The sequence below is a fragment of the Bubalus kerabau genome, chromosome 11, assembly GCF_029407905.1.
Source record: "Bubalus kerabau isolate K-KA32 ecotype Philippines breed swamp buffalo chromosome 11, PCC_UOA_SB_1v2, whole genome shotgun sequence".
In the NCBI taxonomy this organism is placed as follows: domain Eukaryota; kingdom Metazoa; phylum Chordata; class Mammalia; order Artiodactyla; family Bovidae; genus Bubalus; species Bubalus kerabau.
The window spans coordinates 99936625-99958314 of NC_073634.1; the positions used below are offsets into that span (position 1 = coordinate 99936625).

A 21690-nucleotide genomic window follows, 5' to 3' on the forward strand; every position below is an offset into this window, starting at 1 on the left:
CTAGTAAATAGTTACAAATTGTGATAAGTGATAAGCAGGAAATGAACTGATATGGTATGAAAACACTGGGGACCTAACTTAAATAGATGACCAGTGAAGGCCTCCAAGGAGGTGACATTTAAGCTCAGAGTTTAAGGATGAGAAGAGCCTAGGAGGAGTGTGCTAGGTGAAATCCCCCAGGGAAGGAAGAACTTTGATGTTAAAGGATCTAAAAGGCAATGCGTGTGACTGGCACAGCTGAGAAGGAGATGAAGGGGACGCAAGGTCTAGACAAGACGAGATCGTGTAGGTCATGTTGCGGTATTTGAATTTATGTTATGGAAACTCACTGGAGAGCTTTAAGAGAGGGAGTGACTTGATATATTTTATTGTTATTGTTATTTAATGATCACCCTGGTTGCTATTTTCCATTGTTTGGATGGAGTCAAAGCCAAATCAGTAAAAAATTCATTGAAGTGGTCTAAGCAAGATAATATGATTTGGAGTGGAATATTAGAAATATGCAAATAGATCAGTGGATAGAAACAAAGCATTTATAAGCAGGCATTGCAGGTGGATTCTTTACCAACTGAGCTATCAGGGAAGCCGAACTTATACTGCTGCTGCTGCTGCTGTCGCTTCAGTCGTGTCCGACTCTGTGCGACCCCAGAGACGGCAGCCCACCAGGCTCCCCCGTCCCTGGGATTCTCCAGGCAAGAACCCTGGAGTGGGTTGCCATTTCCTTCTCCAAGCATGAAAGTGAAAAGTGAAAGTGAAGTCGCTCAGTCATGTCCGACTCTTAGCGACCCCATGGACTGCAGCCAACCAGGCTCCTCCGCCCATGGGATTTTCCAGGCAAGAGTACTGGAGTGGGGTGCCATTGCCTTCTCTGGAACTTATACTAGTGGCCCACAATTTTATTTAATGAAGTTTTACATTATATTTTAATATGTTAGAACAGTATTATTACTGCTCTGTGATGTTTACTTTATATTTTATATTCATTAATAATGTTCTTATAATAATAATTTTAAATTATTATTTAGTTTTTTAAATTTCCTAGATATTTTTCCATATTTATCAAGTTTATTTTTATTTTTATTATTAGTTTTAAAATAATTTTGCTATGTTCCATTGCACCCTAACCCCAAAATCACATTGGTTCTTTGATTTGAATTCCACTAAATATATAAGTTGAGTTTGGGAAGTATGTCTTTTTTGCAATATTCAGACTTCCTGCTCAGGGATTTGTTATGTTTTTCCTTTACCTAAGAGCTTATTTTTTAGGTTCTTCAGTAAAGTTTTATAGCTTTTTTTCTTATGGGCCTCGACATTTCTTGTTAAGGTATGCCTAGGTATTTCATAGTATTTATTCATTGCTAATGGAATATCTTTTTAAAAAGGTATACTTTATAAATGGAAATCACAGGTATTTAGTATTGTGTTTAGAGGACCCCATAAGTAATACATTTCTTCCTTTTCTGAATTTGGAAGAAACTGAGGCATAGGAGATAAAAATACTGTATTCATTACTGATAAACTTGACTGGAAAATGTAGCTTTTGACCTGAAGCCGACTGGACTTGCTGTATTTCCTCCTGAATTGGATAGATTTACCTCTATAGAAAGAGGTAGTTTTGGCAAATAGTCCACTTACCACATGGTGGAGAGCACATGAAAATATTTGCTTTCTGCAGTCAGCCAAAGCCAAAAAGAGAACTCATAAGCATCTATTCTTGTCCACTTCCTTCTCCCAAATTCACTTATCAGGTTGTCATTCATTTTCCTCTAGGGTGGGGAGAGGCCACGTTCAGTTCAGTTCAGTGGTTCAGTCGTGTCTGACTCTTTCCGACCCCTGACTGCAGCACACCAGGCTTCCCTGTGCATCACCAACTCCCAGAGCTTGCTCAGACTCATGTCCATCAAATTGGTGATGCCATCCAACCATCTCATCCTCTGTCATCCCTTCTCCTCCTGCCTTCAATCCTGCCCAGTATAAGGGTCTTTTCAAATGAGTCAGTTCTTTGCATCAGGTAGCCAAAGTATTGGAGTTTCAGCTTTAGCATTAGAACTTTCAATGAACATTCAGGACTGATTTCCTTTAGGATTGACTGGTTTGATCTCCTTGCAGTCCAAGGGACTCTCAAGAGTCTTCTCCAACACCACAGTTCAAAAGCATCAATTCTTCGGCTCTCAGCTTTCTTTATAGTCCAACTCGCACATCCATACATGACTACTGGAAAAACCATAGCTTTGACTAGATGGGCCTTTGTTGGCAAAGTAATGTCTCTGCTTTTTAATATGCTGTCTAGGGCGATCATAGCTTTTCTTCCAAGGAGCAAGTATCTTTTAATTTCATGGCTGCAGTCACCATCTGCAGTGATTTTGGAGCCCACAAAAATAAAGTCTGTCACTATTTTCATTGTTTCCCCATCTATTTACCATAAAGTGATGGGACCAGATTCCATGACCTTAGTTTTCTGAATGTTTAGTTTTAAGCCAACTTTTTCACTCCCCTCTTTCACTTTCAACAAGAGGCTCTTTAGTTCTTCTTTGCTGTCTGTCATAAGGGTGGTATCATTTGCATATCTGAGGTTATTGATATTTCTTCCTGCAATCTTGATTCCAACTTGTGCTTCATCCAGCCCAGCATGTTGCATGATGTACTCTGCATATAAATTAAATAAGCAGGGTGATCATATATAGCCTTGATGTACTCCTTTCCCGATTCGAAACCAGTCTGTTCGTTCTATGTCTAGTTCTAACTGTTGCTTCTTGACCTGCATACAGATTTCTCAGAAGGCAGCTAAGGTGGTCTAGTATTCCCATCTCTTTTAAGAATTTTCCACAGTTTGTTGTGATCCACACAGTCAAAGGCTTTGGCATAGTCAATAAAGCAGAAGTAGATGTTTTTCTGGAACTCTCTTGCCTTCTTGATGATCCAACGGATTTTGTCAATTTGATGTCTGGTTCCTCTGCCGTTTCTAAATCCAGCTTGAACACCTGGAAGTTCACGATTCACATACTGTTGAAGTCTGGCTTGGAGAATTTTGAGCATTACTTTGCTAGTGTGTGAGATGAGTACAATTCTGTGGTAGTTTGAACATTCTTTGGCATTGCCTTTCTTTGGGATTGGAATGAAAACTGACCTTTTCCAGAGAGAGGCCATGAGTCTTTCTCTAATGGAAGTCTCTCTTTATGAAAAGAAGCCTTTTCCTTTAACATTTAGGAAAACCATTGAGTTTGGTTTTTCTCTTATAACTAGCCACTTTACTAAAGTCTCTAAGCTTTTTAGTTGATTCCCTTCCATTTTTATGTTTAGGTATGTATTGACATCACGAACAAAATAATGGCAAGTTTGTCTTTTTCCATTATTTATATTTCTTATTTTTCTTATCTTATTGTATTGGCTTTAGTCTGTAGCAATTATGGTGGGCATTCCTGTTTTGTTTCTGACTAAAATGAGAATGCCCTTAGTGTTTCACCATTAAATATGTTTATGGATGGCTTCTGTTAAGTAAACTTTGTCATTAAGAAGCTTAAATATTCTTCCTAGTTTATTAAGGGTTTTTTTAAAAAAGAAAATTATAAGCTATTGGTGTTGAATTTATAAAATATTTTTAAAGTGTCTCTTCTGTTGATAATATCCTGTGATTTATTTTTCTTTACCAATGAAATGAGTTTACAGAGTCACTAATGTTGAATCATCCTTGACTTTTGGAATAAGTCTTGCCTGATTATAGTGGATTTTGACTTGTTTTAGAGCAAGTTGGATTCAGATTGCTAAGATTTTATTTAGTAGCTTTGCAACTACTATATACTCCAGCAGATTGGTCTGTGAGAGTAATGATTCACAGGTTAGGGATTAATTGCTGAACTTTGAACAGGTGGTCCTGGCTCAGATGAGTTTGGGAAATACCAGATTTGTTTACTCTTGGACAAGGTCCGTCTAGTCAAGGCTATGGTTTTTCCAGTGGTCATGTATGGATGTGAGAGTTGGACTGTGAAGAAGGCTGAGCGCCGAAGAATTGATGCTTTTGACCTGTGGTGTTGGAGAAGACTCTTGAGAGTCCCTTGGACTGCAAGGAGATCCAAGCAGTCCATCCTAAAGGAGATCAGTCCTGGGTGTTCCTTGGAAGGACTGATGCTGAAGCCGAAACTCCAGTACTTTGGCCACCTCATGCGAAGAGTTGACTCATTGGAAAAGACTCTGATGCTGGGAGGGATTGGGGGCAGGAGGAGAAGGGGGAGACAGAGGATGAGATGGCTGGATGGCATCACCGACTCGATGGACATGAGTTTGAGTGAACTCCTGGAGTTGGTGATGGACAGGGAGGCCTAGCGTGCTGCAGTTCATGGGGTTGCAAAGAGTCGGACACGACTGAGCGACTGAACTGAAGTGGATATCACAGAGACCTTAATTATACTTATTGTGATTCTTTAAAAGGTAGACTATATGTGGCATGCAGTACTTTCTCAAGTTATTTGACTGCAGAACCTCCTTTTCAAAAAAACATGTATTAAATTCTCTGGGGACTTGTGTTCTGAACCTGGCCTGTAACTCTCCTTTTTGGTATTATCTCTGTCAGTTTTGGTATCAGTTATGCTAAACTTGGGAAGTGAAATGGAAAACTTTTTTCTTCTGTGTAACAGTTTAAATAACATAGAGATTATTTGTCCCTTAATGGTTTGCTAGAACTTGCCTGTAAAACCATCTGAACCAGTGGCATTTCTGAGTGATAGAAATGCTTGGAATGCACACAGTAGGAAGGCTCCCCCATAGGACATTTTCCTCAACAATCAGTTCTTCAGAACACCTTTTTCTTTTTTTTTAAAGGATCAAACAGCTATTTTAGAAAAGCCTAAGAATGTGTGGAAATTAGACTTGAGACATTAGCAAACTGATACTAATCAGTCCTGCATGGTCCTCATCTCTAACAGCATGCTGGCACTCCCTCTGAGTGCCTTGCTGGGGCTGTGCGGGGCATTTTTGGTTAAGGATGCAGAGTTGGCACCACCGACTAGCCACTCTAGCTGAAGGCCAAGCCCTAGGTCCCTCTCCTCATTCAGTTCCATTTTATCCTTTGGCTTGTACATTTTCCCAAGTACTGTAGGGCCATAGATCAGCTTAAACTTTTAAATACTTCCCCTAAGCCAGCCTCACAGTCCTTGCTTTGGACCTCTGTAGGTAGCATAAGAGGGAGACAGATATTGCTAGGAATTTGGGGTCAGTTTGAGAGGCCTGTATTGGCACTGGGGACTGCGGCCAGGCTAAGCTTGTGTTGGGTCAGCTGGGTGATGGGGTCTCCTGAACCGAGTGAGCTGAGCTGAAAGATTGGTCTGGGGTCCCGTAAAGCATAGGAGGGCTGAGTGTTCCTGAAAAAGGTGTGTGTGTGTCCCTGCCCCTGCAAGAGGCATGCGGGCGTGTGTGGTGTGTAACGTTTATCCCAGGTTCCAAGAGGCTGGATGTCCCTGCAAGAGGCGTGTGGGTGTGTGTGTGTGTGTGTCCCTGTCCCTGCAAGAGGCATGCGGGTGTGTGTGGTGTGTAACATTTATCCCAGGTTCCAAGAGGCTAGGTGTCCCTGCAAGAGGTGTGTGGGTGTGGGGGGTGTGTGTGTGTGTGTGTGTGTGTGTGTGTCGCTGTCCCTGCAAGAGGCATGTGGGTGTGTGTGGGTATGTAACATTTATCCCAGGTTCCAAGAGGCCTGGGGGCTTCCGGAAAAGCATAGGAGGGCTAGGTGTCCCTGCAAGAGGCATGTGGGTGTGTGCGGGGTGTGTGTGGGTGTGTAACGTTTATCCCAGGTTCCAAGAGGCCTGGAAGCTTCCAGGGATGTAAGGACTGGTCTAGGGTATAGTGATATAGTGAGGCCTAGGAGAGAAGAGGGGGCTGCGGGTTCCTGGAAGAGACCAGCTTGGCGGAGGGGGAAATCGGGGCCCAGGCTCCAAGAGGCCTGGGGCTCCCTCGGGTCTGGGCGGCGCCGGGGGGCCGTTGCGGACTCTTTGAGAGGCCGGGTCGGCGGCGCCAGGGCCCTCCCCGGGCTAACGGGCCAGGCCGTGGGGGAGGCAGGCGCGGGGGGTGGGGGGGGAGGGGTGCCGACCGGGCGGCGGCGCGGGCTCCGGACGCGAGGGCTCCCGCTCCCTCCTCCCGCCCGAGCCAGCCTCAGGCGCCCGGCGCCTCCCCCGGAGCCAGAGCCAGAGCCGGGAGGCCCGGAGCCCGGCCTGCCGCCGCGGCCCGCGGAGGGAGCCGCAGCTGCCGTTGTCGCCGCCGCCAGGCCGCGCCCCGCCCCTGCCGCCGCCGCTGCAGCCGCTCCCCGGTGAGGCTCGCGCTCGAGCTGCCGGCCCCGCCGCCTGGGCCCCGGGCCCGGCCCCTTCCGCGCCGCCCGGGCGATGAGAAGCTGCTTCTGCGTGAGACGGAGCCGGGACCCGCCACCGCCGCAGCCGCCGCCGCCGCCGCCGCCCCAGCGGGGAACAGTTAAGTGAGGGCGGGCGGGCCGGGCGCCGCGGAGGCTCGGCCGAGCCGGCCCTGCTCCTTCGGGGGACGGGCGGGCGGGCGCGGAACCCGGGCCGAGGGGCGGGCGGGCGGGCGGAGCCGGGCTGCGCTGAGGCCTTGCGGGCTCCGTGCCCGGCCAGCCGCGGGGACAGGCCCGGCGGCCTCTGCTCGGCCCTGCGCGCGCCGCGACTTCGCGTCCTGGCTTGGCCTTGCAGCCGGCAGGCGGGAGGATAGCGCGGGGACCCGGGGGCGAGCAGCGACCCCCCGGGCCGTGGCAGGTGAAGTCGCCGAGAGCCACGTCCATACGGTGAAAGGTGAGGCGGCCCACCTGTGCCGGGGCGCGGCGGCCACCTGCACAGACCCGGACCTTCATTTCACTGGCGGGGCCCGGGGTCCACTCTCTGTGGTCACGTGGGTGCCGAGCAGATTGCACCTGAGCCTCGGGCATGATCTGCGGCCTCATCTGTGACCTGAGCAGAACAGAGAGGACAGCCAAACTCCAGGGCACCTGTCTGCAAGGTGACGTGCTGGTCGAGGCACCCAGGACCCAGAGTACCATCCTTGAAGGGTAGTGAGCCTGTTGATAGTCACCCCATGGGGACTCCAGTGCAAATGAGGCTCAGGGGCAGGGGCCAAGCGAAGAAGCCAGACCCATGAGCATCTTTGTCCTCTTTGTTACCAACACACAACTCTTTCTAAATCATCAGCCTTTCCCAACCATTAAAAATGATTCTTGTATTCTCTACCCCTCCACAGCCTCTTCAGCCTGGCCCAGAGGAAGGCCCACTGGAGGGCAAAAAGGGAGTGGCTGTTGCCCCTTCTCTGCTCCCTGCCCCCACCATGAGCCAGCCCCGACTCAGTTTTCTGCCACAAAGCAGACAGCAAGCTGGAATCTCTTTAGGGGCCTTTGTCTCTGGTGGTTCCTTCTCAGTATAATCTCATTGTACATTTCTGGACAGCTGGCTGGATCTCATCTCATTTTAACAGGGCAAGAAAATCTTATCAGCTGCACCAGAAAAACCTTAGAAAAGTTAGGAGATGAGCTCAGTGGAAGCCTAGACTAACTCAAAAACTCAGCATACTCAGAAAGTTAGCACAGGCGACAGGTGACACCTTTCTTGCTTGCGGGAAATTGAACTGGCTATTTCAAGATGTTATGCCTTGCATAGAATATTTAAATGGGGCCTCTGAGAGATGGGGCCTCTTCTGGGACCTGGGCACCAAGACCTGTGCAAAGCAATTGACATAGCAATTACTGGTTCACTTGAACCCAGAATCATCTTCTCTGATCCACATTTTTCATTCCTTCCTTCTAGCTTTTAGGCCACACTCCTGATTTATGCTAAAGGCATTTCTCTGCTTTGCTTCCTTCCCACTGGTGGGGTTTTCCCCCACTTCTAGATGGAAGAGTACAGTACACCATGATTAAACGCGAGAACGTCAGAATTAGACCTCAGCTTATGCCTTGGCTGTCCTTATTGTGTGTTCTTACGCAAATTAGTGAACTTTTCTGAGCCTCAGTTTCCTCATCTGTAGAGTGAGGCTCATGATAATGTCTATCTCATAGGATTATAGTAAGAAGTAAGAGAAATATAACAGGAGCAATGCTCAGCTCCGTGCCTGCCACAGGGCAAGTGGTCAGTAAAAATTAGTGGTTAGTATTCAGGGTTTGTTAACTGGTTAATCAGAAGAGTAGCTTCAATTTTTTTACTGTGCTTCTCTGTTAGTGGTTGTATTGAGGGCCACTAGGAAAGGATGCGGAGAAGGCAATGGCACCCCACTCCAGTACTCTTGCCTGGAAAATCCCATGGACGGAGGAGCCTGGTAGGCTGCAGTCCATGGGGTCTCTAAGAGTCGGAGATGACTGAGCAACTTCCCTTTCACTTTTCACTTTCATGCATTGGAGAAGGAAATGGCAACCCACTCCAGTGTTCTTGCCTGGAGAATCCCAGGGACAGGGGAGCCTGGTGGGCTGCCGTCTCTGAGGTCGCACAGAGTCGGACACGACTGAAGCAATTTAGCAGCAGCAGCAGCAGGAAAGGATGGGAGTAGAAAGAACACTGGGCTTGGAATCTCAGGATACCTCCTGGAACCTAGGTAACCCTAGGCAAGTCATGGAACCTCATGGAACCTTTCAGAATCCCCATTTGCTTATTTATTAAAGAGACCTAAGCGTAAAACCTACCCTGTAAGGCTGAACAAGCTAAGGTATCTGAATATGTGTGACACTGTGGAGGGGGTGGGAGGATCCTCACTAAATTTAAGTGGGGTCTAACCCTAACCCCTAGTCAATTAACTAGGGGTCTAAGACCCTAGTTTTGTGGGTCTGCCATTTTGACAATTTGTTGTGGGTGGGAGGGGCTGGAAGAAAAACAATGCAAGAATATCTTGCTGTACATTTTACAAAACCACACGACCATGTGAACACTTTGTGATCTGCTCTCAGGGCCTTGGAAGGGGTAAGTGGGGGCTGGGGCAGGGGATGTCTGGGTCCAAGCGTCCTGGGCCCCGCTGCCATAGCAGATTGAAAGTGCTCCGTGCCTCGTGCTCAGAGCGCGGCGTCCTTGCCACGCTGAAAAGCAATGATGGTGTTGGAGTCAAGCGTGGGAAGCTTCAGAGGTGCTGTTATGATGATGAAGATAACAAATGACTACATGGCTGGATATGATGGGCCGAGAACACTGCGTTTAGTTGGCTGCGGCTGAGTGAGCAGGGTCTTGTTTGCTCACTGGGTTGTGGGAGGGGAGGCCTGGGTTCCCTGAATGAGCTGCCTTTCTGCAGGCTGTCCTGGCTCTCCCTGAGGCTGCGGTGCCTGACCCCACGGGCTCTCCTTGGCCTCCTGCTCACTGGGCCGCCACTGGGAATTGTGGTTTCCCTGAGTTGTCTGCACTGTCTGCAGTGGGGTTGCTTGCCTCAGATCTCTTCTTCCCAGCTGCTTGGGAGGCAGGGTGTGTTTGACATTACCTCCTTGCTGGGGACATCCTGTGGGCAAGCGTTGGGTTACACGACACACTTCTGGTGAGATGCAGAGCTTGTGTAGGCTGAAATGTGAGAAGCCTGTGGGCCCAGAGCCCAGGGGTCATATACTTGAGCTTTGTAGCAGCTCAGACTCCCCTGAAAACTGGAGGGCCATCTTGTTGGGCCTGTGGCTTTGGGATTGTTCTACACACATACACACACACATGCACACACACATACACATTTTTTTTTTTTCCAGGTACTGATCTGCCCAGGAAAATGTTCAAAAGAATACCCTTTGATCCTTTAGAAGAGAGAAATAAATGAATTCTTAATGAGCTAAATATCCCCAGGATGTTTCTTGAAATGCAGATCCCAAGGCCTCAAACCCAGACTTTGAATCAGAATATCTGGGGAAGGGACCCCAGAATCTGCCTGTTGATCAAGAATCTTAGGTTGTACTTAATGCTTACTGAAATTTGAGGACCACAGTTACAGATGCTTTTTAAAAATACGGTGAAACACACAAAATAAAGTTTGCCATCCTAATTTGCTACCTAATGCATTGGTGGCATTAAGTGCATTCATGTTGTTGTACAACTAACCGCTAGAACTTTTTCATTTTGCAGAACTGAAACTCTGTACAGTTGACCCTTGAACAACATGCATATGAACTGCGCAGGTCCACTTACAGATGGAATTTTTTCAATAATAACTGTTGCAGTACTACACCTTCCCCAGTGAGTTGAACCCCCATATGGGAGGGACCGTGAATTTGGAGGGCCACCTATAAGGTATATTCAGATTTCTGACGACTCGGAGAGTTGGTATTCCTAACTCCTGCATTGTTCAAGGGCCGTCTGTGCTCATTATGCAACTCCCATTTTCTCCTCCTCCAGCATCTGGCAACCACCATTCTACTTTCTATGAATTTGACTACTGTGAGTACCTCATACCTCATATAAATGGAATCATGTAGTATTTGTCTTTTTGTGACTGTCTTATTTCACTTAGCGTAACAACGTCAGTGTTCATCCACACTGTAGCATGTGTCAGAATTTCCTTCCTTTTTAGCAATAGTACTCCATTGTATGTAAAGACCCCATTTTACTTATCCATTTATCTGTCTGTGGACACTTGGGTTACTTCCACCATTTGGCTATCGTGAATAATGCTGCTGTGAACATACACATACAAATATCTCTTCGAGACTCTATATCCAGTTCTTTTGGGTATATATCCAGAAGTGGAATTGCCAGATCATGTAGTCATTTTACTTGTAATTTTTTGAGGAATCACCATACTGTTTTCCACCAAGAGTGCCCCAGGTTTCCAATTTTTCCACATCCTCAACTATACTAATTTTCTGAGTTTTGCTAGTAACCATCTGGAGGGCATAGCAACCCCTTCCAGTATTCTTGCCTGGAGAATCCCCATGGACAGAAGAGACTGGTGGGCTACAGTCCATGGGGTGGCAAAGAGTCGGACATAATTAAGTGACTAAGCACAGCACAGTAACCGTCCTCATGGGTCTGAGATGATATCTCACTGTGGTTTTGGTTTGCATTTCCCTAATGAGTAGTGACACTGAACATCTTTTCAGATGCTTTTTGGACATTTGTATATCTCCCTTGGAGAAAAGCCTGTTCAAGTCCTTTACCCTTTTTTTTCCATCAAGTTATTTGCTTTTTGTTATTGCTCTGTTGTAGGAGTTCTTTATAGACTTGGATTTTAACCTTGCATATATTTTGTTTGTTTTTCTTTCGTTTATTTTTGGCTGCACTGGGTCTTCATTGCTGCATGTAGACTTTCTCCAGTTTTGGTGTATGGACTTCTCATTTTGGTGGCTTCTCTCATTGCTGAGCACAGGTTCTAGAGCACAGGCTCAACAATTATGATGCACAGGCTTATTGCCCCTTGGCATGTGGGATCTTCCCAGACCAGGGATCAAACTCATATGCCCCACATTGCAAAGTGAAAAGTGAAAGTTTCTCAGTCATGTCCAACTCTTTGCAACCCCATGGACTCTGTGTGTGTGTGTGTGTGTGTGTGTGTGTGTGTGTGTTAGTCGCTCAGTCATGTCCGACTCTTTGCGACCCCATGGACCGTAGCTCACCAGGCTTCTCTGTCCATAGAATTCTCCAGGCAAGAATACTGGAGTGGATTGCCATTCCCTTCTCCAGAGGAACTTCCCAACCCAGGAATCGAACCCTGGTCTCCTGCATGGCAGGCAGATTCTTTACCGTTTGAGCTTCTCCAGGCCAGAATACTGGAGTGGGTAGCCTTTCCCTCCTCCAGGGGATCTTCCCAACCTACGGATCAAACCCAGGTCTCCTGCATTGTGGGAGGATTCTTTACCAGCTGAACTACCAGGGAAGCCCAAGAATACTGGAGAGGGTAGCCTATCCCTTCTCCAGGGGATCTTCCAGATCCAGGAATCAAACTGGGGTCTCCTGCATTGCAGGCAGATTCTTTACCAACTGAGCTATCAGGGAAGTGTGTATTGCAAGGCAGATTCTTAACCACTGGACCACCAAGGAAGCCTGGATTTTTAACCTCTTATCAGATATATATGGTTTGCAAATATTTTCTCCCATTCTTTTGTTTCTTTTAATGGAAGTTCTACAAGTTCTTTATATAGTTTAAAACCCTGTAAAGAAAATATTATGCATTGTTCCAGTTTTATAGGAGTGGAAACTCAGGCCCAGTTCAGTTTTGCCTGCCTGCGGTCACACAGCTGTGTCTGAGTTGCAGCTCAAGCCCTGGTTTCTCTGAGTCCAAAGCCCACACCTTTCCTATTTCTCTACTTTACCACCCAGCCCTCCCCGGAGCTAACAGCGTAGAGGCCCTGCCAGGTCTGCAGGAAGTGGCAATGGCTTGAGAAGCGTTCAGCTTCAGGAGAGGAAATGGGAACCCAAGACTTGGGAATCTCCCTTCCGACTACTGGGGCGCTCCTTAGATCCTCATCATTGCTTGGACCTTAGAAGGAGCAGAGAAGCGCAGACAGGTTTGGAAAGGTTTTGTTTGTTTAGCATTTCATGAGCTTGTTTCAGAGCCCCTTGCTCCTCACAGTTTCCCAGACAGCCCGGCGCTTCGTGCCTCCGCTGTTGCCCTGTGCTCTCCCCGCACCCCTTGCAGCGCTCTGTGCCCGCTGTCTTTCAGGAAGGCCCGCTCCCTGGCCGCACCCCCACCACCTGCCCCTGGCAGAAGGGAGTGTCCCCTTCATTTACAGTTCCTTTCTTTGAGGACATTTCCTCTAGCCCGTGAGCCCGTGGGTGGTGGCCGTGACTTACTGTCGCTGTCACCCAGCACAGTGCCCCTGCACCTGGGCAGTGCATTATCCAGCCTCTGCCCCAGCCCAGACCAATCAGATCAGAACCTGGAGGGTAGCTGTAGTTTTTACAAACTCCATGGGGAGTCTTCATGGAGCCCCCAGCCAGGTCCTCATCCAGCCTACTCTGGATCTAGGACAGACCTGCTTCTGGAACCGCCCAGAGTACTGAGGTCCCCCCTCCCTTGCTCGGCAGGTGGCTGTGCTCTGGAGTTGTGGTGTTTGTCCTGCACCAGGCATCAATGACCCCAGCGGGGCACGCTCACCATTGCTCCTGCTGCTTTACGTGCCCCCTTAGTCCAATGGAACACAGACAGTTTTGAAAGCAGGACAGGGACTTCGTTTATCCATCCTCCCATCCGTCCTTCCATTTATCTATAGTCTATTTATTGATGATGCAAATTTATTGAGTATTCACTATAGACTAGGTACTATGATGGACATATACCTTTGGACAACTAATGCTCTGCTTGGGAAAGTGTTGTAACCTTCTGAGAGTCAAGACCATGTTTCTTTACGTGTGTGTGTGTGTGTGTATGTGTGTGTGTGCGTGTGTGCCCATGTGCTAAGGTCATGTCCTTGAACAACATCAGAATTCTTAGTGACAGCATCTGTCTGGCTGGGCAGTGGGGAGGGTTTGGGGTGAATAGGAGATGTGATCCAGAGTTTGAATGGTGGGTTGGGTGCCATAGGGGAGGGTTTAGGTGCTCTTGGGTAACCTGTGTTAGGGAGGGAAAGACTGAAGGACTTACTCTGAGGCTGCTCCCCAGGGATGATGACCTTTAGGTTCCTTCTTCCCTCTTCCCTCCCTCCCTCAATTTCCTTCCTTCATCAAACATCCCATGAGTACCTACTGCCTTGTACTCAGACTTTGGACTGTGGACCAGCTGTTTCAGCATCTACCTGGATCTTGTTAGAAATGCAGCTTCTCAGGCACCAAGTCAGCATCTTGGGGAGTGGGTGTACGACTTTGTTTTCGTGAATTCTCTAGGTGACTCAAGCATGCTAGAGTTCGAGAATGTCGGGCTTCCCATCTTCGTCGCTGCTCCATGCTCAGCACAAGAGCTTTCCACAAACATCTGTGGGCTGACTGTTATGCACCAGGTCCTGTTCGGTACTAGGGATGTGGAGATGCCTCGGGGGGAGGATGGCGAGGTCAGCCAGGTTGAAGGTATCAATGGGACACGCAGGTGGCAGTAGCCAGCAGGGCACCAGATACACATATCTGAGTCTCAGGAGAAAAATCTCAGCCTTGGAGGTAATTTGGAAGTCATCAGCACACACAGGTAGAATGACTACATGACCAAAGAAACTCTTAAGGCCCATGTGAAAGTCAAGAGCGTGGGTGGTGATGAGATGGGATGTCTACTGACCTGAAGCCAGGTGTTCTGACGATTCTGGCCTCAGGGCCCATTGTCCAATGTTGAGGTGACATGTTAGCATTTTTACTCAGCAGACACTGTGGTCATCAAGCCAAGGCTGTGACTGTTTCCCGTCACTGAATATTAGGCAAACAGCCAGCCGGCTCTTGGGGCCTCCTGGGATGGTTTCATTTGTAGGGCGTCTGCCTTCCATGGTCCACCTTCTGCCTTCTCTCCAGGGGGCACTATGGCACTAAGATCTGATGGGAGTGGGTAGGGACGACCTTCATCTGCAGAACTGTGAGCAAGTTGGGGTGGGGCTCACAGTGTGCTGGAGAATGCCCCCTCCTCCCCAGCACCAGGCTCCTTGGTTTTGCAGAGCTGGGCCTGTAGGGGCAGGCCTTTGGCCACAGCCGTGCTGTAGAACTTGATCCGGATTTATTTTGGGAGAGTGTATTCTGGGATCCAGCACTGCACTGTACTGCAGCCACCCAAACCCCAGGTGTGCCTCACATGGTTTATGATAAATCTGTTTGGCTATCAAATGGTTAATGCCAGTCTAAGCAGAGGTCTGATGGGGTGGATGCATTTGTACACCAGATTCTTCTATTAGAAGTAACAGACTTTTACTGGAAAAAAAAGGAAGTGCTCACCATTGTTAGTTCCCTGGCTGGAAAGTTCTTTGTGATCCAGGGGAGCTTAGGAAAATACTTGCTTTCATTCCCCAGTATCTTAGCAGCCTTCCCAGCAGCCTGTGGCCTGTTGCCACCAGATCGTACTCGACAGCATTTGTCAGAACGATTTGGTTTCTGACTGGTCACTCGGATCAAATGTCCAGGCCAAAGTACAGGATGCACCAGGAGGCTATCCTGAGGTTCCACGGTGGCCGCCTCTCAGCCTGTGTGCGCTATCCCTATGGGTGGTGCCCAGAGCCGGCTGGCCGTTTGCCTGGGTGCTGCATGGACCCTGACCTCAGCCTGCAGTCTCCTGAGGAGGTAGGGCTCTGCATGCGCCATGGCTGCCTGCGGTGGCCGGGTTTGTGTATTTGTGTGTGTTGTGGGTACCTGGGTGAAGCCTAGCCACCGACTTCCTCCCCTGTCCTTCTGTCCCCCGCTTAAGATTTGTTAGCAGGAAGGAACCGGTAGTTATGGGGTAACAGAGACGAGCAGGGGTTCCTGCAGCCCACCGCCACCACCGAGCTGCTGGGAAGCAGGCAGAGAGCTGCCTCACACCGGGCTGCAGCTTTTCCGCAGGGAGGCTCTGCTCTTCGGCTGTTTGCCACGGGGAGTGAAATATTTATCCACTGCTTTTCCCCAGCTCTGCAAGCTGGTAGATGTGGGCAGACAGTTTATGTCTTTTCTGCCCTTGACTTTGGATTTCAGACAATCCGATCACAAGTTCATCCTTCTGTAGAGACTTAATTAACCCACTGGTTTTGTCATTTCAATCCCAGTAGCCCTATCTAACCTGCCCCACCCCCCCGATACTTTGATATTACTCTCCTCCAAAGCTGTGTGTGAGTGCCACCTTCAGCCCTGGTGGGCAGCGCTGGCTCCGCTTCTGAGCTGGTCTTCCTTCCTTGTCCTGGGTTCCTGCTGTGCCTCCTTTGAAGGCAGCATCCCCTGCCCCCCGGCAGTTGTTGCCTCCCCCCACCCCCAGTGTGCTTTAAACGCCTCGGCTCATGCCCTACCCTGCTGCTGGAAGGGCCTCCGTGGAGAGAGGTCTGAGCTCTGTTAGTTGGGTTTTGATTTCAGTACAGGAGTTGATAAAACGAGATAAACCCCAGGCTCACAGGGCCGGGGAAATTAAACAGAGATGATATCAAAGTTCCCCTGAGTTTTCAACTGTGATTCAGTAGCTTAGTTTTCTCCCAGACTGCGGCCGGGAGGCACGCCTTTGATTCTGAAACAATGTTCAGCATCAGTTAAGCCCAGCACTGCTGACTTTTAGGGATTAAGCACACTGTCGTCGTAATTCTTTGATCAGCTACAAGGGAGCCGTGTGCTGTCTGTGTGAAGGGGCTTTATAGTTAAAGTTCATTTCTCTGTGAACCTGGGGCGACAGCCTTGGTGAGGTGCTGCCGTGCCGGGGGGCTGGGACCTCCCCCGGGCACTGTTTGGTGCACACGCAGGAAGCTCTTCTCTTACCCAGTGTTGTTGGATGGAACTCATTGAGCACGGCTGGAAAAAATCCTGCTGGTCTGGAAAACACACCTTGCCCTAACTGGCCCCATCCAGTCTCTCAGTCCCAGGAAGTACCACACACACACACACACACTCTCTCTCTCTCTCACACACTCTCCACACACACACACACACACACATATACATTCTCTCTCTCTCATTCTCTGTCACTCTTCATCCCAGTCCCCCAGTCCCAGGATGTACAACACACACACTTACTCTCATCCTCCCGCTCGCTGTCTCTCTCTTTCTCCCCCTGCTTTGTGGAGAAATCCTCTTGGGACAGACACAGGCACAGCTGCCCAGGGTGAGGCTCTGTAGCCCCCAGCCTTGGCGATGGTCTGAGTGAGGCTGGCGGCACGCTCGGGATAGACAGGGACTGGACGACCTGTGAGGTTAAGCTAGGAGGACTAGGTCAAGGTCAGTGCTGCCAGGGTACTCTCGACTCTTCCGATCCTCCCCGAAATCAGACGTGACTCCCAGGTGCTGCTACCGTCGTCATTCCTCCCCTGACATTTCCTGGAAATCCACTTAGCTTCAGGTTGGCTCCTTCCTAGAGTTCCCAGAAATCTCAGTCTCTGTTATCTTGTCATCTAAAACACCGAGTGAACTTTTGGCTTTTCCTCTAGGGACCCTCCTTGCAGCCACAGCCGGGGCAGTAGAAGTTTCCCCATCCCCTGCCCCAGCCTCTGCTGGCCGTGCAACTTGCAGCTGGCAATGGAGGTCCCGTCCCCCACCCCCCCCTCCCGTGTGCTGTTGATTGTGTTCACACCATGCTGTACATCACCCCGTTCCCTCCTGTGCAGCACGCGGGTCTCCCTCATTAGGCCTAAATTTACCTCTGTCCTACACAAACATGGCCTTAGCTCATTTTTATTGCTGTAAATTATTTATGAGGGAAATGTTGCATCTCGAAACTGAGGTGTGAGGAAAATTAATCCCATGTTACTGTTATCTCTCAATACTTTTCTCCCCCTCGCTTCACTTACTGGGTTACTGCTATAGAAAGGAGAGCTTTGGCATTTTAAAATATAATTGGTGCTGAGAGCACTTTCTTGATCAAGTATGGGATGAGAAGTTGGGTCTGTCTCTGCCCAGTGTGTGGAAAGTAGACCAGACTGGGGAGGGAGGGTCAGAGGCCCCTGGGGCTCTGCCTTCTGCCAGCCCATGGTGTCTGAGAACCCCAGGCCTCTGTTTCTTTCCTCTAAATTAGGGATTAATATGCTCCAGTCCCCTTCCTAGGTTTGGTGTGAGCATCAGTTGAGAAGGAGCTGGTGAAAGCTTTTTTGGTAATTGCAGGGCACTGCTCAGATGCGAGGAGGTGTGTTCGTGCGTTCTGTGTGCAGCTAGAATTTGGAGCTGGAGGTGGATGCCAGGCTGGGCAAAGAGAGCTGAGGAGGACACCCGTTGTTGCAAGCAGGCCTGGCATTTTCTGCTTCAGCCCAGAGTCAGCGTCTTGCCAGACAGGTTAATGGTGGTCTTAAACACCCCCGCTCGTCTGCCCCTCTCCCCAGGCAGCTCTGCTCTGCAGCACCCACCCCCCACCCCATTAATGGCCTCTTCTCCCCTTCGCCGAGGCCTGGCTTGTGACCCGGGCAGCCGCGGCCGCTGCCGTGCCATCCCCTTCGGGCCGGAGGTTCTGCGCAGCCCAGGGAGCGCCGAGTGCTAGTTAATAAATGGCCTTTTGTGAGGAAGGTCAATTGAAGTGACGGTAGAGACGCTGTTAAGAGTAATTTGCAGTCAGAAAATATGTAATTCAGAGCAAGCGGCTCTGAGTGATTGCCTCTGCCATGGATATCTTGGGCGTTTCTCATTAAAAGCTTCCTTTGCTGGTGGTGGCGCTTTCCTCCGCCGCCCCAGTGAGGAGTCATTTGTCTGTATTTCACAAAGGCTGCTGGATCCCCCAGGGCACTGCCACTGGGGGTGTGTGTGGGGTGTGGGGGCGGGGGGTGGGGGGAGGCGTGCATCTGAGATGCTCAGTGCTAATGCCCTGCCCGCCGCATCCTCCCAGCCTGCAGGCCCGCTGCCCGCCGGCCGGCTCCTTTGTCTGCTCCGGAGGCTGCCCGCAGCCATCTTGGGGCTCGGTGCCCGGCTGCCCGGTGCATTGTGGGAGCAGCGGCGTCAGCCTCCCCTGCTCCCGCAACTTGCTCTCGCTGCAGAGCAGAGGAGGGCAGTTGGTACCTGGACCAGGATGCAGTGACCCGAGGATGGGGCATCCCTCAACGAATAAAATATTTCTTATTTATTCCCATGCTCCCCACCCCCCACCTCAGATAGTAGAGGCAGCACTATCTTAATAATAATAATAATAAAACTTACGTCTCATGTTCTTTATTAAATTCACAGCATGATATTTTAGCACTGGCAGAATTCAGTGCCTTCTGTTAATGAGTTGTTAATTGCAAAGCATTTCGGTAACCAACAGCAGGTATACCAGTATTTTGCTAACGGCAGCGATGTTATTTCTATGTTAACCAAGAATACCGAGTTTTCCAAATGAAGTACTTTTTGATCAGTTTGCTTTGGATTCCGCTGGTGCAGATAGTGAATTCTAAACCTTCCTGCCTGGGGGCATCCCTGCAGATTCATTCAGTAAATATTCACTCAGTGCCTACTGTGTGCAGGAAGCACTGAGCCCTGTGCCTTATGCAGATAAACCCGCCTGGTAAATAAGATCTGAAAATAGAAAACGTTCAGTGATGCGGTGTGATGTCCTGCCCCCCTGCCCTTTACTTCCAGAAGCTTATTTTCAGTAGAATTAAGTAAAGCTTAACTTAGTTTGGCTTTTGTCATAAACAGAAGCTGAGACTGTGGCTGCTGCCAGGCGCTTCCTAGCCTTGATCGGAGAATTAGCTCCCTGGCATTGACGAGCCTGTTTCTGGAGCCTTTCGTGGGTTCCAGGGAATGCTGATTACATGGTGACTTGCATACAGCCCTCTGGTTGTTTCTACGGACGAGGCTGTAGTCATTTTTAATGGCCTCTGCCTTTTCTGATTCTAGGCTGAGAACTTAAAATATTCCTACTGGCTGCCCAGTTAGACGAGAGTGTTTGGTTTGCTTTAGCAGCAGTAACCAGCCTTGAGAGATCTGACAGACCTACAGCCAGTGGAATGTAATCGCTGCAGAAGGAGGTAGAATTTAACTTGCTGTTTTCCACTGCTGGTCCTTTGAAAAAGCTCTAGAAGTCATTTACATAAGGTGTTACCATTTTATATGCTTTCTGGTACACTGCCACTGGAGCTGCCCAGACCCAGTGCTCTCTATATTCTGCTGGTCTCCTCCTGTCACATCAGGAGGCAGGCAGCAGCAGAATAATAATTTCATTTCCCTCCCTTTCTCCCAGTGTCCAACAAGAATTACAGTCATTGTTAGTGTTTAGCTTTGAGTAAGTGTCCACATGACCCTAGGATTAAACACAACAAAGGGACCCACCAGTCCTCTTGGGAACAGCCGTAACTACGTTTCTGGCCGATTACACTGGACCTTTGTGTCCCTCACCCACCCTTCTCGTCTGCATTTCGTTGAGGGCCTACTGTGTGCCAGGGGACCTCTCCAGGCCCTTCGTTTACAGGATTCCCTTAGTTCTCACAGCAGCTCTGCAGCTTTCGGTGTCCTGAAACTTTGCTTGCCTGCTCACCAGCTAGAAGTCATGGAGCCTGGACTCCATTGCCTTGCTGTGTCCTCCATGGCAAGAGCACTTTCCTCTATGTATTCACAAAGCTCTGCCTCCCCAACAGCCCACCCTTGGATGTAGTCATGGCTGTGGATTTGGAGGGCTGTTCTTCTGCCAGGAGATGCTGTGAGGGGGAGAGATGGAAGGTGTTGCTAGATTTAACCATGTCTGATTTATCCTCAGAGAAGCTGCTGGTATCTGTACGGAAGTCAGACAGCAGGGTGGGAGAGTGTTCAAAACTCACTTCAGAAGAGCAGTGGCTGGAGATGACTTGAATTCTTTTTTTTTTTTTTTTTTTTTCATAGAGTATTTCTTTATGTATTTGGCTGTGCCAGGTCTTAGTGGGGGCACATGGGATCTTTGATCTTTGTTGAAGCATGTGAACTCTTAGTTGTGGCATGTGGGATCTAGTTTCCTGACCAGGGATCGAACCCAGGCCTCCTGGCTTTGGGAGCACTGAGTCTTAGCCACTGGACCACCAGGGAAATCCCTACTTGAATTCTTGATCTGAGGAAAGGGTCAGGTAAAGCCAGGGCTCCCTTAGCTGGTCCATGTATGTGAAGCTGAGTTCAGGATATTTGCCCCAGGATTCTGGTTCTGTTTGAGACTTTGTATTGCTCACTTTAAATGCTCCATTTGAATTTTGTGCTTTCTTTTTCCTTTTTGGAATCAGGAGCAAGCCACCATGCCTGAAGTCAAAGACCTTTCGGAAGCCTTGCCAGAGACGTCAATGGATCCCATCACAGGAGTCGGGGTGGTGGCTTCTCGGAACCGAGCCCCGACAGGCTATGATGTGGTAAGTCAAGGTTCATTGATTTGGCAAATATTTGTTTCCTTTGTTCAAGACCCTCTGAACGTTGTGTGTAAGATGTGTTTCTGCACTCTAGGAATGTAAACAGGAAGGGAAAGCACCACCAGCGGCAAGGTGTGGGAAGTGTCCTGGCTGGACCTGAGCCCATCTGGGCTGTTGCTTGGCCTTAGCTGGGTCACTTGACCTCTGTGATGGTCATCTTCACATTCTATAAAATTAAGGGATTGAATTAGTTGATTTCCAAAGTCATTTTTAGTTGTGACGTTTCATGAAAAGAATCCAAGCATCTGAAAGACCCTTGGTTGTCACAGATTGTCTTGTATAAATGTTAAAAATATATTGACATGTGTTTATATAGCTTCTTACAGTTTACAAAGCAGTTTTTCCCACACATGAACTCAGCTGGCTCTCACAATTCCCTGGAGGGTGGGAGGGCAAGTTGCCTTCCGTCCACTGTGCTGATCAGGAGAACACAAGCTCCAAGAAGGGAAGTGATGGAGACCCAGCGCTTGGGGGTGGTGAATCAGGTGACTCAAGTCCAGGGCTGTGATGACCGCATCACCACAATTTAGTAGAGAATTGGCTTTGCTTTTCAGCACACGTCTGTGGTGATGTTCAGTAGTACCGATGGCTCAAATTAATTATGTTGTCTTTTCAGTAGATAAATTCCAACTTGGGTAGGGCTTAAAATGTGCAGAGGAACTATTGGGAGGCTTTAGTTAACGGTGACTATTGTCATGTGTTCTGAACTTCTAAGGTGGGCTTTTTTTTTTAAATTATTATTCACTTTTGGTTGTGCTCCATCTCCATTGCTGTGAAGGCTTCTCTCTAGTTATGGTGAGCGGGGACTACTGTCGAGCTGTGGTGTGAGGGTGTCTCACTGCAGTGGCTTCTCTGTGGCAGAG

The 21690-nt window shown here is 48.8% G+C and overlaps 1 protein-coding gene across 12 annotated transcripts in view; it reads left to right on the forward strand.

Moving 5' to 3' along the window:
- The first annotated feature begins 6114 nt into the window (after window positions 1–6114).
- Window positions 6115–21690, forward strand: part of MVB12B (multivesicular body subunit 12B) — a 194289-nt gene continuing 178713 nt past the window's right edge. For 2 of the 12 annotated variants that reach the window (XM_055541175.1, XM_055541174.1), the window contains exons 1-2: window positions 6122–6449; window positions 20648–20770. In XM_055541175.1, coding sequence (XP_055397150.1) covers window positions 6366–6449; window positions 20648–20770 — 207 coding nt within the window. In that variant the 5' untranslated portion in view covers window positions 6122–6365. Of the gene's footprint in view, window positions 6450–20647; window positions 20771–21690 lie in introns of all 12 variants that reach the window. The other 10 variants (XR_008700588.1, XM_055541177.1, XM_055541172.1 and 7 more) reach the window with 9 other exon arrangements.